The following is a 19,554-nucleotide window of genomic DNA, read 5'->3' as shown; positions in this document are numbered from 1 at the left end:
AAATAACTGAAGTCAAAGCTGGGATGTCGGCGTCAGATTTAAAAAATGACATGGAGATATTTAGTTTTTCTACGATATATATTAAAATAATGCAGAATTTTAATCAGATGACTCAAATACCTAAATAAAAACCAAAATAAACTGCAGCTTGGAATCTTTCTAATCTGGTCTCACACTGGAAAAGGCATCAGAAATCTTTTTTTTTCCTTTAAATGATCAGATTGTTTGTTTTTAGTCGATATAATCTTCAGTAGTTGAAATATTTCCATACGACTGGTGTGATTTTCCAGCCCAATCTTCCTTTTCTGTGAACATCTGGAGCCTGCATGTCAACAAACTCTGCGTTTTATTAATAAAGTTTATGAAATCGTGTCCTTCCTGATGCTCAAACTCGTCTAAAACTGTCTGTCTTTGCTGGTGGGAAGGTGGAGTTCACATTTTAGGGAAGACTAACCATCAAACTGCATAAATGTGTAACTGAGGCCTCCCTGGTTTAACTCTCCTGCTTGTAAATAATTAAATAAACGTTAAAAAAAAAAACACATTTTAAGAGAAAACGTGACACACCGAGTATGAGGGACGTTTCTGCAATGAGTTACTGAGAGCCGATCGGTCGTCAGAAAGAAAAGCAGCACCGACAGAAACACCAGAGAGCACACAGACCAAGCATGCACGAGAAAACCAAAGATTTATTCATAAATAAAAAATAAAACTCAACAAGTCCCACACAAGGAAACAGCCATGCAGACAGGTCGGTTTCCATGGCAACATCCACAGAGAAAGTGAAAGTAAAATAATAAAAAATCCAACAAAATGCAATAAATAGATGCAACTATTAGTGGTTAAAACAAAATAAAAATAAAAACAACGTGAAGTCATCTCCAAAGCAGACGTTAGTGGTTTGTGTCTCGTTGCAGAAAGTTTTTCCAGTTTCATCGTTTACTTTTGGTTTTTCTGTTTTAATGACGTCCAGGTTCAGTCGAAGCGACAGAAGATCCGAAATATTATTTAAATATTTTAAATAATAATTGCAGGTTTTAATCGTCTGGTTTGATGGTTTGAAGTTTAATAAAGGCCTCGACTCTTTATCAGACATTAAAAAGTCAATAAAACAAGAAAAAGAATTAACTAAATAAACCAAATCAGTCCTTCAACGTTCTTTTATTTAAAAAAATGACAATTTTAAATTCCTGCATCGCTTAAAGTGAAGTCAGTAAATAAACTTTAATTCCTGGACTTTAAACTGATACAAGAACATTTTATTCTCAAAAAAATGTCGAATTAATGTGACTTTTAAAACTGTTTCTTAAACTATTATACCCTTTTTAAAATTATTTATTTTTCTTATCTTTTTGCATCTTTATGTTTTAATTTTCATCATTTTTTTATGTTGAAATGTGACTTTTTTCCTTTAAAGATTTCCAGCTTCATCTCTAGATATTCTGGCTGTTCTTTCAATGTTTTATTCATTTTTAAGATATTTATTGCACTCAAAATATATATTTATATACATTCTCTTGATATTACTTTCTTGTAAACATTGACTCCTTTGTTTGAAAGTAATATTACAACTTTTCCACAAAATATTTAACATTTATTTACATATTTTTTAATAAAACACATTCTCTTGTAAATATTTTGTTCATTCTCTGTAAACATCAACGCGTTTTCTCCGACTAATATTATTTTTCACTCTTAGTAATAACACTTCTTTGTTATGCAGTATTTTTATTTTAACTATTCTAAATAAATTATACCAACATGTTTGCTCTCAAAATATTTTTTTCTTTGAATAAAATCATTTTTTTTGGATGTGTTATTTTTTTATATTAACAGTTTTGTACAAAATACTTCACATATATTTTGCAAATTTTTTAAAATCTTGTGTATTTTTTTTTCTCTGAATCTTCCCGTTTCTGTCAGGAAATGTTTTTTTTTTTTTTTTTTTAAATTTCCCTTATGATCCAATATGACCATTTATGTATAATTATTATATTTCTTTTTTATTTAAAAAAGTAAAAGTACAAAAAAAATTACAAGTTTTATTCCCTCAAAATATTTTAATTCTACTAGAAATATAATTTCTTTTCCTGCTTATTATTAACACTTTTTTCCCAGGTAGTACAACTGCTTGACATACTTTTAAATACTTTTCCCTCCTAAAAATATTCTTAACTTTACCTCTTTTGTGTCACGGTAATAGATCTATTTTCTCTAAATATTTTATCAAAACATTCCATATTTCATGTTTTATTTCTTCTACAGCTATACGTCTTTTCCTCCGAGTACTACCAGCTTCTCCTCCAGCTAGTACCGTCACTGTAACTGTTTTATCACAATATTTCAACTATTTCACAGAATTTTTTCTTTTTTCGGTCCAGAAAATAGTTTTCTCTCCCTAAAAGTTACCTTTTCCCCATCTTTAAATATTATCATTTACATCTATGTGTAATATGACAATTTTAGAGGTTTCTTACTGAAAATATTACACCTATTTTGCAGCTGTATTTACTACAAATTTAATCTAAAAATACTAGGACAATTTTTGCATTTTTAACTCTCAAACCTGTATTATCGAAGTAGTTTTCCCTCTTAGTACGACAATCATTTATCTCTAAATACTATTACTAATATTACTACTTTCCTCTCAAGTTACTGTAACAGTTTTATAACAATATTTCAATATATATATAAACGTATGTAAGTCTATATATTTTTGTCTGTGAAATACTTTTCTGCCTCTATAGCATCTTTAAATATTTACATCTGTGTGTAAAATGATCATTTTAGAGGTTTATTACTGTAAATATTGCACCTTTTTTTACTACTCTACAACAAATTCATCTTAAAATGACTCTAGTTTCACACATTTTATGTTTCTGTCGCCGTGGACCGACCTGAACGATAAAACAGTTTTCTGAAGGCAGTAAAGGACGTGATGGGAAACAGCAGAAAGCTCCTCCTTCTTCATGTGCAAACGCAGCTCTAGAGTTTCACCACTTCATCACCAGCAAAGCAGAAGCCCTTCTGTACTTTGTTTGGCTAGTGGGCCGGCTGGACTTCAGGGGTCAGTGGATGTGGATGTGGGGCTGGTGGATGTGGATGTGGGGCTGGTGGATGTGGATGTGGGGCTGGTGGATGTGGATGTGGGGCTGGTGGATGTGGATGTGGGGCTGGTGGATGTGGAGCTGGTGGATGTGGATGTGGATGTGGGGCTGGTGGATGTGGATGTGGGGTCAGTGGATGTGGATGTGGGGCTGGTGGATGTGGATGTGGGGCTGGTGGATGTGGAGCTGGTGGATGTGGATGTGGATGTGGGGCTGGTGGATGTGGATGTGGGGTCAGTGGGGCTGGTGGATGTGGATGTGGGGCTGGTGGATGTGGAGCTGGTGGATGTGGGGCTGGTGGATGTGGATGTGGGGCTGGTGGATGTGGATGTGGATGTGGGGCTGGTGGATGTGGATGTGGGGCTGGTGGATGTGGATGTGGGGCTGGTGGATGTGGATGTGGGGCTGGTGGATGTGGATGTGGGGCTGGTGGATGTGGAGCTGGTGGATGTGGGGCCGGTGGAGGGTCATAGTTACCCGGGGTTCTTGGGCTCGCCGTCTCGAGTCGAGCTGCCGCCCTTCAGCTTTCGTACGAGTTTCTCGCTGCTGCGGCGGATCGAAGCTCGTAGTTTGCTGAAGGAGCCGCTTCTCTTCAGAGAGCCGGAACCGTCCTGGAGGGGAAACGTTACAGCGTTACACCGATTCATCACAGAAAACACACAGTCAGGAGGTAAATAGTGGACGTACGTTAGAGTCAGACCAGCCTGCTGCAACGAAACCTGACTGTAACACCAGATAACGGACTTTTATCCAGGGAAGAAACGACTCCTGGAGTAATTCAAAGACTAAAATACAGTAGGTAGTGGACTAAACTATTTTACATTAATTATACCAACATTTAACTTTATTTTTGTACTCAAATTATTTTTTATTCTTTAAATAGAATTACTGTTTGTGGATGTATTAATTTTTATTCAATCTTGAATGTTCTCAAATTATTATTACTTAGTTTAGATTTTTTTTCTACATAACATTTTTGTTGCATTAAAAAAATATACATTTGTCTAAATGTTCCCGTTTTTGTCAAAAAATATCCAAAAAGAAGTATTTCTTTTAAGAAACATAATTTGCTTTATTATGACATATTTTAATTGAAAAAAAAAAAACAAGAATAAATACAAAAAACTACAAATTTTACTTCCTCAAAGTATTTTTTTCTACTAAAAATTAATTTTTTTCCCACTTACTATTACTACTTCTTGTCCAGGCAGTAAATTTTTGTCCCCCAAAAATATTATTTATTATTAACTCTTTTGTGTCAGGGTAATACGTCTATTTTCACTAAATATTTTATCAAACATGACACATTTCATTAACTGGAAATGTTTTATTTCTTCTACTGTTTTATACCAAACTCTATTATTTATTTTGTTCTCAAATTATGAGTCAATATTAACCATTTTGTAATAAGTTCATATTCATATTTAGTAGAGTATATGAAGCCTCGAGGCTCCATTTAATCCACTATATACTATATATAATATGATTAAGCTTACAATTTTGAGTCATTACGGACATTTTTAGTCCAGTTTTGAGTCTCTGCTCATCATGTGTAGAAAGATGTTTCTCCATGCTGAATGTATCTCCAACAACCTTCTCCTCTGTTCACTGTTTCTGAGCCATGCTGCATTTATTTATTGATCCAGTAGGTTGGTGGAAACACTGCCTGCATCCATCCATTATCTATACACCGCTTAATCCTCACTAGGGTCGCGGGGGGGGGGCTGGAGCCTATCCCAGCTGACTCGGGCGAAGGCAGGGGACACCCTGGACAGGTCGCCAGTCTGTCACAGGGCTACATACAAAGACAAACAAGCACTCTCACATTCACACCTACGGGCAATTTAGAATAATCAATCAACCTCAGCATATTTTTGGACTGTGGGAGGAAGCCGGAGTACCCGGAGAGAACCCACGCATGCACAGGGAGAACACACTGCCTGCAGTTCAACAAAATAGAATCTGGTTTGTTTTTGGTTTGTTGACATGTAGAATAAATTAATTCTGATGAACTATCACAATTTTAATATTATATCTGATCATTTTTCCTGACAGAACTGCACCAAATTGGACAATTGGTTTTGTTTTTAGATGATCCGACTCTGCTAAATGGTGATTTTTGTAAAAGAAAACATGGATTTCAAACTCACTGGTTGGTTTTATGGTTTAGAGGGTTGATAAACTACATTCTGAAAGGTTTACGATGTTCTATAAAATATACTTTGAGGAACTATAATATGAAGTCAGGCTTCTTGTTGCAGCAGTGACTCTGGTCTAACGCTAAAACACAACAATGTAAAACAGCAGCTCAGGTTTTATTAGAAATTCCACATGATTCTTACTTTGTGCTGCAGAAATCACTAACAGAGATTTTAAAGCAGAGCTGCTGTGTTGAACAGACATGAACAAACAAACACGATGCAGCTGTAGACCAGTAAAACTGATCAAATGTGGATTATATTTAAACACTGAGCAGCTTTAGGAGAACTTTTCACCTGTTCTGATGCTGCTCAGACGCTTTTACAAAACTTTAATGGGTGTTTTATGGAACAACATGTTAAACTGTGTAAATAGAGAAAAACTATAATTGTTGACATCATGTTTTGAAGATGCAGTTTTTTGTTTTTCCCTGAAAACAAATTTAAAAAACTGCACATATGTGTCGCTTCAGTATGTAGTGTTTTAATTCTGCTTGGTTGGTTTGCAGACACAGCTCCATCAACTAAATATTACGCTCCTGTATGACTACAATTAATCCTCAGGATGTTTTGTTGTGATACGTTTCTCCAGGATTCATCACAGGTATGTTTCAAATCTACTATCTTTGCTTTTTTTTTTTTTTTTTTGAGGTGGGATTTGTCACCATTCTAACTCAGAAAATGAAGAAAAAGCTTCCACATTTTGTGTAATTTTCTGGTCATATTTTTTGTGCTTTCGTTGCAGTTTGCATCTTTTTGTGGTCCTTTTGTGTCTTTTTCTTATCATTCTTTGTCTCCTTTTGTGGTCACTTCCTGTCTTTTTGTTGCAGTTTGAATCTTTTTGGTCACTTTCTGTCTTTTTTGTGGCAGCCTGTATCGTCGTTTTCTGGTCATTTTGTGTCTCTGTAGTTGTTTTGTGTCTCTTTGTGGTTATTTTGTCCTCTTTTTGTTATTTTTTTTTGTGTTTTCAAACATGTGGTGAAATATTTTCTTCTACTTAACCAGATAATTATGCTTCTGATGTAATTGTTGTTCTCAAACTGTCATATTTTTCTAAATCCGACCAAACAGAGGGTGAAAACTGGAACTTAAATCTGAGAATAATGTTCCCACCCCTTCAAAATAAAAGCCTTCCTGTCAGAAACCAGTCTTACATTTGGGGAGAAGAACTACTACGCTTTCTTTGACTTATCATAATTTATTTTTAGACGGCAGCTCAGCCTCATGTGTGACTAAAGCTAAATAAATAAATAAAGCTGCAAAATGACATATTTTGTGTCTCTTTGTTCCTATAACTCCTCACTATAGTGCCTCAGATATGCAAGATTAAATCATTTTATAGTTTTTTTAGATCATTTTCCTCCATAGATAAACAATCAAGTTTTATATTTTATTCACATCAGTTATTTATTGATTTATCTAATTAATTTCTCTTTAAGTTCTTGTAGAATCAATTTCACGTCTTCAGTTATATTTATGCAGAAATACAGTAAATTCTAAAAGGAGTCATTTGATTTTAAATCATCATATTTTTCGGACAGTTTCTGCTCGACTAATTTTCATAGCATAAAATATGGATATTTATAAAGATATTTGTGAAATTTTAGCTTCATATATATCACAAAATTCTTAATAACAAATATTAATAAAAATGCTGGTTGACCCACTTTTAGCATGTTTTTTGCACATGGGAAATAGAAATATGATATAATATTTGGATTATTCCATCACAAATCCTCAGATTTGCTTTTTATAGCATAAATTATGGATATTTATTAAGATATTTGTGAAATGTTTGCTTGAAAAATCAAATACTTTCTGAGATAACAAAATATAAATAAAAATGCCCATTGACCCACTTTTAGTACTTTTTAAATTTGCAGATGGAAAATAAAAAAAAATATATATGCCCATATTAAAAATATGATATAATATCTGGGTTATTCTATCTCAAATTATCAAATTTTCCTTTTCATAGCATGAAATATGAATATTTTATAAAGATATCTGTGAAACTTTAGCTTCATATATTAAGAAGTTTCTGAGAAAATAAGAAAATTAATAAAAATGCTCGTTGATCCACTTTCAGCATGTTATTTTTGCACATGGAAATTAAAAAAAATATGTCCTTATTTAAAATATGACAGAATATCTGGATTATTCCCTCTCAAATCATCAGATATGCCTTTATATAGCACAAAATATGAATATATATATATAATGGCATCTGAGAAATTTTAGCTTCATATATCAAACACTTTCTGAGATAATTTGAAAAATAATAATAAAAATGCTCATTAACCCACTTTTAGCATGTTTTTTTGCACATGGACAATAAAAAAAATATAGATGACCAAAAACTTGTTCAACATGACCAAAAAATCGTCTAAAATGACCAAAAACTTGTTAAAAACGACCAAAATTTTGTTAAAAATGATCAAAAACTTGTCCAAAATAATGATTAAAGGGTTCTTCTGGTTCTGCTCCAATAAATATTGATATTCCCTGTTACTTTAAACATAATATTTAGTACATAAATTAAAATTTCATTCTTATGTGATGTTTTTATGAACTTAGGAATGAACTTTCTATCTCTATCAATGTATAAAATTCCTAACTTGTGCAGTTTTATTGAACCAGAATCAGAAATTAATGAATATAATGAAGCAGTATTGACTTCTGATGTAATAAAACATGTTTTAATTGTTGGAATTTAACATTTTGGTCCAAGATTCCTCACCCAAGTTTACTGAAAACATGTTTTTTCTCCTCTAACTGGAGCGATTGATGTGTGAAGTGCTGCTGCTGCTGCTGCTGAGATATTAAAGGTTTAGAGCTCAGTCAGTTATGAAGGCGACAGAAAAAAAGAAGGAAAACACCAAGAGGCTGGAGTTGAGGTGAGCAAAGAGTTTAGGTTTTATTAGAAGTTAAGAAAGACAGAGTGGAAGATGCACAAACAGGACAGGAGGAGGTTAGTAGCAGGAACAAAGAGACGAGGAGCAAAGTTTAAACCCCAACAACAACAACTCACATCTATATACAGATTTACAACGAGCTCCGTGACCTTTAGCGTGTCGTCAACGTCTCAACACGCTTCAGTCTGACATGGATGCCAACAGGTGAGCCACACTAACGACTACTGAGCCACAGCCAGACTCTCGATCATGCTGACGAGGTGCTTCATGGTATCTACAGCATCACTACTGGCCAGATGTTGGAGTCACCGCTACAGATGTTCAGATGTTCAGTTAAATGGAGCAAAGAGGACGGATGGAAGCTCCGAACCTCCACCAGGAACCAGGACTAACTCTGAACACCTCACACCTGGACTTCTCCTCCGTCATGTTCTGGTTTGGTTCAAATGATGATTCTAGAAGTCCAGCAAAGTTAAATGCAGAGTCTGGATACAAGACGTGTCTTTTTGTCATCGTTTTTGTAGTCATTTTTTGTGTTTTTATTGCACTTTGTCTCTTTTTGTGGTTGTTTTTTGTGTTTTTGTGGTTGTTTTATTTGTGTATTTGTTGCAGTTTGTATCCTTTTGTGGTCGTTTGTGTTTTTGTGGTCTTTTTTGTGTTTTTGTTGCAGTTTCAGTCTTTTTGTAGTCCTTTTGTATGTTTTAATAGTAATTTTTTGTGTTTTTGTTGCAGCTTGAATCTTTGTAGTCATTTTGTGTCTCTGTAGTAAGTTTTTTGTCTTTTTGTATCATTTTCTTGTCATTTTGTGTCTCTCTGTAGTTGTTGTGTGTGTCTTTGTGGTCATGTTCTGTATTTTTAAGCAGTACGTGTCTCTTTTGGTAATTTTGTATCTTTTTGTTGCATTTTGTGGTTATTTTGTGTCTCTCTGTGGTCCCTTTTTGTCTTTTCATTACACTTTCTATCTTTTTGTGGTCATTTTTTGTCTTATTGTTGCGCTTTGCTTCAAATTGGGATGATTTTGTGTTTCTCTATGGTTGTTATGTCTTTTTCTTGCATTTTTACAGATATTTTCAGTCACTTTGTGTCTTTTTATTGTCATTTTACATCTCAGTATAGTTGCTTGACTCGCTTTGTGGTCATTTTGCATCACTTTGTAGTCATTTTATGTGGTTTTGTCATCATTTTATGTCCCTTGTAGTCATTTTGCATCCTTTAGTGGTCATTCTGTACCTCTCCCTGCTCATTTCCTTTGTCGTGGTGATTGTGCGACATCTTGTGGTCATTTTCTGTCTCTTTCTGGCCGCCTTCCGTCACTTTGTAGTCATTTTATGTCTCTTTATGGTTAGTTTCGGCCGGTGGAGGGTCATAGTTACCCGGGGTTCTTGGGCTCGCCGTCTCGAGTCGAGCTGCCGCCCTTCAGCTTTCGTACGAGTTTCTCGCTGCTGCGGCGGATCGAAGCTCGTAGTTTGCTGAAGGAGCCGCTTCTCTTCAGAGAGCCGGAACCGTCCTGGAGGGGAAACGTTACAGCGTTACACCGATTCATCACAGAAAACACACAGTCAGGAGGTAAATAGTGGACGTACGTTAGAGTCAGACCAGCCTGCTGCAACGAAACCTGACTGTAACACCAGATAACGGACTTTTATCCAGGGAAGAAACGACTCCTGGAGTAATTCAAAGACTAAAATACAGTAGGTAGTGGACTAAACTATTTTACATTAATTATACCAACATTTAACTTTATTTTTGTACTCAAATTATTTTTTATTCTTTAAATAGAATTACTGTTTGTGGATGTATTAATTTTTATTCAATCTTGAATGTTCTCAAATTATTATTACTTAGTTTAGATTTTTTTTCTACATATTAACATTTTTGTTGCATTAAAAAAAATATACATTTGTCTAAATGTTCCCGTTTTTGTCAAAAAATATCCAAAAAGAAGTATTTCTTTTAAGAAACATAATTTGCTTTATTATGACATATTTTAATTGAAAAAAAAAAAAAAACAAGAATAAATACAAAAAACTACAAGTTTTACTTCCTCAAAGTATTTTTTTCTACTAAAAATTTATTTTTTTCTCACTTACTATTACTACTTCTTGTCCAGGCAGTAAATTTTTGTCCCCCAAAAATATTATTTATTATTATTAACTCTTTTGTGTCAGGGTAATACGTCTATTTTCTCTAAATATTTTATCAAACATGACACATTTCATTAACTGGAAATGTTTTATTTCTTCTACTGTTTTATACCAAACTCTATTATTTATTTTGTTCTCAAATTATCAGTCAATATTAACCATTTTGTAATAAGTTCATATTCATATTTAGTAGAGTATATGAAGCCTCGAGGCTCCATTTAATCCACTATATACTATATATAATATGATTAAGCTTACAATTTTGAGTCATTACGGACATTTTTGGTCCAGTTTTGAGTCTCTGCTCATCATGTGTAGAAAGATGTTTCTCCATGCTGAATGTATCTCCAACAACCTTCTCCTCTGTTCACTGTTTCTGAGCCATGCTGCATTTATTTATTGATCCAGTAGGTTGGATTTTCCTCTTAAACTTGAGTTTTCACTCCTCTCTGCTCTGTGGAAACACTGCCTGCAGTTCAACCAAATAGAATCTGGTTTGTTTTTGGTTTGTTGACATGTAGAATAAATTAATTCTGATGAACTATCACAATTTTAATATTATATCTGATCATTTTTCCTGACAGAACTGCACCAAATTGGACAATTGGTTTTGTTTTTAGATGATCCGACTCTGCTAAATGGTGATTTTTGTAAAAGAAAACATGGATTTCAAACTCACTGGTTGGTTTTATGGTTTAGAGGGTTGATAAACTACATTCTGAAAGGTTTACGATGTTCTATAAAATATACTTTGAGGAACTATAATATGAAGTCAGGCTTCTTGTTGCAGCAGTGACTCTGGTCTAACGCTAAAACACAACAATGTAAAACAGCAGCTCAGGTTTTATTAGAAATTCCACATGATTCTTACTTTGTGCTGCAGAAATCACTAACAGAGATTTTAAAGCAGAGCTGCTGTGTTGAACAGACATGAACAAACAAACACGATGCAGCTGTAGACCAGTAAAACTGATCAAATGTGGATTATATTTAAACACTGAGCAGCTTTAGGAGAACTTTTCACCTGTTCTGATGCTGCTCAGACGCTTTTACAAAACTTTAATGGGTGTTTTATGGAACAACATGTTAAACTGTGTAAATAGAGAAAAACTATAATTGTTGACATCATGTTTTGAAGATGCAGTTTTTTGTTTTTCCCTGAAAACAAATTTAAAAAACTGCACATATGTGTCGCTTCAGTATGTAGTGTTTTAATTCTGCTTGGTTGGTTTGCAGACACAGCTCCATCAACTAAATATTACGCTCCTGTATGACTACAATTAATCCTCAGGATGTTTTGTTGTGATACGTTTCTCCAGGATTCATCACAGGTATGTTTCAAATCTACTATCTTTGCTTTTTTTTTTTTTTTTTTGAGGTGGGATTTGTCACCATTCTAACTCAGAAAATGAAGAAAAAGCTTCCACATTTTGTGTAATTTTCTGGTCATATTTTTTGTGCTTTCGTTGCAGTTTGCATCTTTTTGTGGTCCTTTTGTGTCTTTTTCTTATCATTCTTTGTCTCCTTTTGTGGTCACTTCCTGTCTTTTTGTTGCAGTTTGAATCTTTTTGGTCACTTTCTGTCTTTTTTGTGGCAGCCTGTATCGTCGTTTTCTGGTCATTTTGTGTCTCTGTAGTTGTTTTGTGTCTCTTTGTGGTTATTTTGTCCTCTTTTTGTTATTTTTTTTTGTGTTTTCAAACATGTGGTGAAATATTTTCTTCTACTTAACCAGATAATTATGCTTCTGATGTAATTGTTGTTCTCAAACTGTCATATTTTTCTAAATCCGACCAAACAGAGGGTGAAAACTGGAACTTAAATCTGAGAATAATGTTCCCACCCCTTCAAAATAAAAGCCTTCCTGTCAGAAACCAGTCTTACATTTGGGGAGAAGAACTACTACGCTTTCTTTGACTTATCATAATTTATTTTTAGACGGCAGCTCAGCCTCATGTGTGACTAAAGCTAAATAAATAAATAAAGCTGCAAAATGACATATTTTGTGTCTCTTTGTTCCTATAACTCCTCACTATAGTGCCTCAGATATGCAAGATTAAATCATTTTATAGTTTTTTTAGATCATTTTCCTCCATAGATAAACAATCAAGTTTTATATTTTATTCACATCAGTTATTTATTGATTTATCTAATTAATTTCTCTTTAAGTTCTTGTAGAATCAATTTCACGTCTTCAGTTATATTTATGCAGAAATACAGTAAATTCTAAAAGGAGTCATTTGATTTTAAATCATCATATTTTTCGGACAGTTTCTGCTCGACTAATTTTCATAGCATAAAATATGGATATTTATAAAGATATTTGTGAAATTTTAGCTTCATATATATCACAAAATTCTTAATAACAAATATTAATAAAAATGCTGGTTGACCCACTTTTAGCATGTTTTTTTGCACATGGGAAATAGAAATATGATATAATATTTGGATTATTCCATCACAAATCCTCAGATTTGCTTTTTATAGCATAAATTATGGATATTTATTAAGATATTTGTGAAATGTTTGCTTGAAAAATCAAATACTTTCTGAGATAACAAAATATAAATAAAAATGCCCATTGACCCACTTTTAGTACTTTTTAAATTTGCAGATGGAAAATAAAAAAAAAAATATATGCCCATATTAAAAATATGATATAATATCTGGGTTATTCTATCTCAAATTATCAAATTTTCCTTTTCATAGCATGAAATATGAATATTTTATAAAGATATCTGTGAAACTTTAGCTTCATATATTAAGAAGTTTCTGAGAAAATAAGAAAATTAATAAAAATGCTCGTTGATCCACTTTCAGCATGTTATTTTTGCACATGGAAATTAAAAAAAATATGTCCTTATTTAAAATATGACAGAATATCTGGATTATTCCCTCTCAAATCATCAGATATGCCTTTATATAGCACAAAATATGAATATATATATATAATGGCATCTGAGAAATTTTAGCTTCATATATCAAACACTTTCTGAGATAATTTGAAAAATAATAATAAAAATGCTCATTAACCCACTTTTAGCATGTTTTTTTGCACATGGACAATAAAAAAAATATAGATGACCAAAAACTTGTTCAACATGACCAAAAAATCGTCTAAAATGACCAAAAACTTGTTAAAAACGACCAAAATTTTGTTAAAAATGATCAAAAACTTGTCCAAAATAATGATTAAAGGGTTCTTCTGGTTCTGCTCCAATAAATATTGATATTCCCTGTTACTTTAAACATAATATTTAGTACATAAATTAAAATTTCATTCTTATGTGATGTTTTTATGAACTTAGGAATGAACTTTCTATCTCTATCAATGTATAAAATTCCTAACTTGTGCAGTTTTATTGAACCAGAATCAGAAATTAATGAATATAATGAAGCAGTATTGACTTCTGATGTAATAAAACATGTTTTAATTGTTGGAATTTAACATTTTGGTCCAAGATTCCTCACCCAAGTTTACTGAAAACATGTTTTTCTCCTCTAACTGGAGCGATTGATGTGTGAAGTGCTGCTGCTGCTGCTGCTGAGATATTAAAGGTTTAGAGCTCAGTCAGTTATGAAGGCGACAGAAAAAAAGAAGGAAAACACCAAGAGGCTGGAGTTGAGGTGAGCAAAGAGTTTAGGTTTTATTAGAAGTTAAGAAAGACAGAGTGGAAGATGCACAAACAGGACAGGAGGAGGTTAGTAGCAGGAACAAAGAGACGAGGAGCAAAGTTTAAACCCCAACAACAACAACTCACATCTATATACAGATTTACAACGAGCTCCGTGACCTTTAGCGTGTCGTCAACGTCTCAACACGCTTCAGTCTGACATGGATGCCAACAGGTGAGCCACACTAACGACTACTGAGCCACAGCCAGACTCTCGATCATGCTGACGAGGTGCTTCATGGTATCTACAGCATCACTACTGGCCAGATGTTGGAGTCACCGCTACAGATGTTCAGATGTTCAGTTAAATGGAGCAAAGAGGACGGATGGAAGCTCCGAACCTCCACCAGGAACCAGGACTAACTCTGAACACCTCACACCTGGACTTCTCCTCCGTCATGTTCTGGTTTGGTTCAAATGATGATTCTAGAAGTCCAGCAAAGTTAAATGCAGAGTCTGGATACAAGACGTGTCTTTTTGTCATCGTTTTTGTAGTCATTTTTTGTGTTTTTATTGCACTTTGTCTCTTTTTGTGGTTGTTTTTTGTGTTTTTGTGGTTGTTTTATTTGTGTATTTGTTGCAGTTTGTATCCTTTTGTGGTCGTTTGTGTTTTTGTGGTCTTTTTTGTGTTTTTGTTGCAGTTTCAGTCTTTTTGTAGTCCTTTTGTATGTTTTAATAGTAATTTTTTGTGTTTTTGTTGCAGCTTGAATCTTTGTAGTCATTTTGTGTCTCTGTAGTAAGTTTTTTGTCTTTTTGTATCATTTTCTTGTCATTTTGTGTCTCTCTGTAGTTGTTGTGTGTGTCTTTGTGGTCATGTTCTGTATTTTTAAGCAGTACGTGTCTCTTTTGGTAATTTTGTATCTTTTTGTTGCATTTTGTGGTTATTTTGTGTCTCTCTGTGGTCCCTTTTTGTCTTTTCATTACACTTTCTATCTTTTTGTGGTCATTTTTTGTCTTATTGTTGCGCTTTGCTTCAAATTGGGATGATTTTGTGTTTCTCTATGGTTGTTATGTCTTTTTCTTGCATTTTTACAGATATTTTCAGTCACTTTGTGTCTTTTTATTGTCATTTTACATCTCAGTATAGTTGCTTGACTCGCTTTGTGGTCATTTTGCATCACTTTGTAGTCATTTTATGTGGTTTTGTCATCATTTTATGTCCCTTGTAGTCATTTTGCATCCTTTAGTGGTCATTCTGTACCTCTCCCTGCTCATTTCCTTTGTCGTGGTGATTGTGCGACATCTTGTGGTCATTTTCTGTCTCTTTCTGGCCGCCTTCCGTCACTTTGTAGTCATTTTATGTCTCTTTATGGTTAGTTTCTGTGCCTTTATAGTCGCTTTGTGTCTCTTGGTCGTCATGTTGTCTTTGTGGTCATTTTGCATTGCTTTGTGGTCATTTTCTGTCTCTTTACGGTCAATTTGTGTCTCTTTTTGTCTCTGTGGTTTCTTTGCATCCCTTTGTAGTCATTTTGCATCACTTTGTGGTAATGCTGCATCTTTTGTTCTGCATTTTGTGGCTCTTTGTGGTCATTTTGCATCTTTTTGTTGTTTCTTTTGTGTCTCTTTGTGCCCAGTGCTTTAAGGATTTACCTAAACTAATTTTCTAGCTTGTTATAACTTTTTAGAAGTTAAAATAGGAATGTCTTTGTTACTCTTGGAACTTATTTTTGGAGATTTCAGAGACATGACGAAGGAAAAGAGGTAAACTGATTGGAAAAGGTCAAATTTGAGAGTCCAGGTGTAAAATGTGGAGAGTTAAAGGAGAACAAGGGAAGTAGAGATTTAATTCCAATCTCCCAACACAATCCCCCCCGACATCCTATTAAAAGAGTCTACAGGCAAAATGAAAGCACAGTTTAAAGACACTGGAGGGTGACAGAAAGAGGGGAAGTAGAGAAGCAAGAGGCTAGAGCTAAAGGACAGCGAGAAAGAACAAGTTTCCATGTTGCCGTGAAGAAACGTCGCCCCGTTTCCACGTTTATCCTCCTTATCTGTTCCCAGAAAGGGGCCGTAAAAGCAACGTTATCGCTCCGGTTTCGACCCGGCGTGGAGACTTCCCACCACACAAAAGACAGGAGGGGAGTCAGAGCTGAAGAAAACCGCAAAGCTGAAGGGGGGCTGAGGCGAGGTGAGGCGAGGCATCCGTCATGCAGCAGACAAGTTTGTTTTAGAACAAGGCATCTGGAGTTATGCCTGCTGGTCAGACGGAGCAGGAAGTGGAGAGAAAAGGAGGAAGTTCAAACAGAGAAAGACAAGAGAGAGAGAGAGAGAGAGAGAGAGAGAGAGAGAGATGAGGAAAGACAGGAGGAAGGAGAGGGATGTAAAAAAACAGCGCAGAAAGAGAGAGAGAAGGTGAGAACACATGACAAAGACTGTGAGAGGTTACCAGGCAGATCAGACACAGTTTCTCTAGCAGGAGGTGACTGAAATACAGACAGATCAACACAAAGTTTAGTGTCCATCACGTCCAAAACAAAAACAGTTTTATATAAACATCTTTAGCTAAATGTGTCTTTATAACCGGATCAACAAGCGATTATTGTTCACAGAAGCTGAGTGACAGAATACTGTTGGTCTCTTTGTGGTCCTTTTGCATCACTTTGTCGTCCTTTAATGTCATCTTGTAGTCATTTTGCATCCTTCAGTGGTCATTCTGTGTCTCTTTTAGTAGTTTTGTGTCTCTCTGTGCTCATTTCCTTTGTCGCTTTGGTGATTTTGCGTAATCCTTTGGTCCTTTTCTGTCTCTTTTTGGTCACATTTCATCTCTTTGTGGTTGTCTTGTGTCTCTTTGTGGTCACTTTGCGTCGTTTTGTAGTAATTTAGTGGCTCTTGGTTGTCACTTTTTGTCTCTGTGGTTGCTTTGCATACCTTTGTGGTAATTTTATGTCCCTTTGTGGTCACTTTGCATCACTTTGTGGTAATGCTGCATCTTTTGTTCTGCATTTTGTGGCTCTTTGTGTTCATTTTGCATCGTTTTGTTGTTTCTTCAGTGTCTCTTTTGGTAGCTTTGTGTCTCTGTGCTTGTTTTCATCATCTTTGTGGTCATTTCAAGTCTCCTTATGCTCATTTTCTATCTCTTTACAGTTGTATTCGCTTTCTATGATAGTTTTGTGTCTCTTTGTTGTTGTTTTGAGTCTACTTGTGGTCATTTTCATGATCAGCAAACTGATATTTTATTTAAATTATTTTTTAATGCTTAAAAACAATGCAGCATAACATTTTTTTATTTGAAAAGAAAGCAAAAATAGGTGAATAAAGAAATAAGCATTGACAAAACCTCTCAACTTAGAGCTATTTTGCAGAGCAGGATTCCATTAGGGGAGCAACTAATTTCCAAGAACAATTTCTCAAACACAAAAATAATGTGGAGCTGCTGCTGGCAGGAATAAGCTCAGGGCAAACAAACATTAATATCAACTTTAAATCAGTGCACGTTTAGAATTAATTATGGGGAGAGAAAACCAGGAAATCCATGAATAAAAGACACATCCATCTAATCCTGTAGCAGTAAATATCCTTAGAGGGATGATTTAGGAAAACAGGATTTAAACAGATTGAGAATCTAAAATTGGGGAATAAACTGCAGTAATATTTCTTTTCCAGCCTGTTTTACTTTCTGGCTCGACAAACACACTCAGACGCTGATGTTTTCCTTCTCAGAGATTTTCCACAGCTCGGTCCAGATGGCCTCAAGTGTCGCCTGCTGCTTCATCAAAACCTCTAAAACCCAGAAAACCAAAGGAAAAACCCAAGTGGAACCGAGTGGCTCTCAGGAGATGACAAACAGAAGCAGGATGGATTCCTAGGAGACGACTGACGGGCTAATGTCAGCGTAGGAACATCTAAAGTATCTGTTTGGTTACTATGCTGGTTTATAAATCACCTGGAGGCTCCTCAGATATAATTTCATGCTTTATGTGCTCCAGAAGATGTAACAGCCGTGATGTTTTGAGGATTATGATGGTAGTTTTCATCCTAGAGTTACTTTAATCGGGTTTCAACTTGTTTTAGCAGCTAAATAATAATCAGAATGGAGTTATTTCACTTCTGTTCATGTTTCTACTTTTGTTTAAAAAAAAAAAGTTATGGACAAATGCAGTCTCACCAAGAAGAAGAAGAAGAAAAATGAGGAGGAAAGGAAGGAGGGGAAGAAGAAGAAATAAAGAAGGAGAAGAAAGAGGCGGAAGAAGAGGGAAAAGGAGAAGAAGAAGGAAGAGGAGGAGAAGAAAAGATAAAGGAGAAGAAAGAGGAGAAGAGGAAAGACAAGAAAGAAAAATTAGGAAAAGGGGGAGGAGAAGATGAAGAAAAGCAAGGACAAGAAGAGAAAGAAGAAGGAGGATGACGAGGAGGAGGAAAAGAAGAAGAAAACAAAGGAGGACAAGAAGAGGAGAGGAATAAGGAGGTAAAGAAGAAGATAAAGAAGGATGAGGAGCAACAGAAAAAGAAGAGGAAGGAGATAAGATCAAGAAGGAGGAGAAGCAGAAGAAGGAGAAGAACAAGAACAAGGAGGACATGGAGGAGGAGGAAAAGAAGAAGGAGGAAAAAAGAAGAAGGAGGAGGAGGAGGACAAGAAGAAAAAGAAGGACAAGAAGGAGAGGAGAGGAAGAAGGAGGTAAAGAAGAAGATAAAGGAGGAGGAGGACAAGATGAGGGAGGAAAAGAAGAATACAGAGGAAGACAAGGAGAAGAAGAAAAAGGACAAGAAGAAGCAGGAGAAAAGAAGAAGAAGTAGGAGGAGGTGGATGAGGAGAAAAAGAAGGAGGAGGAGGAGAAGAAGAATAAGTAGGAGGAGAAGGACAAGAAGAGGAGAGGAAGGAGGTGAAGAAGACAAATATAAAGAAGGAGGAGAAGTAGGAGGACAAGAAAAGGGAGGAGAAGAAGCATATGGAGGAAGACAAGGAGAAGAAGGACATGAAGGAGGGAAGGAAGAGGAGAAGGAGGAACAGAAGAACAAGAAAAATGAGAAGAAGAAAAAAGAGGAAGAAGAAAGACTTCCTGAAACTAAACTTTCTGAGGTCACTGTGTCTTTTATGAAGTCACTTGAGTCGTCTCAGTCACTGTGTTGTTTAAAACAATCAGGAAATAAAAAACAAGTATTTAATCTGTCAAAGAGACGTGATGAAGGACACCAGAACCAGAGACTTCATTCTGCCTGATTAAAGTGGATGTAATTCACAGCTTTCACCACTAGGAGGAGCTTTTGCTCAGCTTAAAGTGATTCAGAGAAACCGAGTCTGAGTCTGGAACAAACTGTAGTTCATTAAATCACAACAAGTTAGTTAGAAGATCAACAGGAAACAAGGAGAGGACAAGCAGAGACATGGCAGCAGCCAGACGGACAAATTAAATCTATTTACCTTCTGGCTAAAGAAGAAGGAGTAAAATCAATATCTATTAATTATTTTCTTGATTAACTGTGAAAAAAAATGTTGAAAATCACTCATTAAAATTGATTGTTTTGACAGAAAATGAAGAAAATCAGATGGTATGAAGGTAATAAAATAGATTTCCTGACTGTTT

General features: G+C 35.0%; 1 protein-coding gene across 6 annotated transcripts in view; it reads right to left on the bottom strand.

Annotated features, from left to right (window-relative positions):
• klc1a (kinesin light chain 1a) overlaps positions 1–19,554 on the bottom strand; it is a 94,423-nt gene that overhangs the window by 10,060 nt on the left and 64,809 nt on the right. For 2 of the 6 annotated variants that reach the window (XM_055005524.1, XM_055005526.1), the window contains exon 14: positions 13,984–16,231. In XM_055005524.1, coding sequence (XP_054861499.1) covers positions 16,223–16,231 — 9 coding nt within the window. In that variant the 3' untranslated portion in view covers positions 13,984–16,222. Of the gene's footprint in view, positions 1–9,576; positions 9,728–13,983; positions 16,232–19,554 lie in introns of those variants that run through there. The other 4 variants (XM_055005525.1, XM_055005527.1, XM_055005528.1 and 1 more) reach the window with 3 other exon arrangements.

The sequence above is a fragment of the Amphiprion ocellaris genome, chromosome 20 (genome assembly GCF_022539595.1).
Source record: "Amphiprion ocellaris isolate individual 3 ecotype Okinawa chromosome 20, ASM2253959v1, whole genome shotgun sequence".
Lineage (NCBI taxonomy): Eukaryota > Metazoa > Chordata > Actinopteri > Pomacentridae > Amphiprion > Amphiprion ocellaris.
This window is presented reverse-complemented; position numbering and strand designations above follow the sequence as displayed.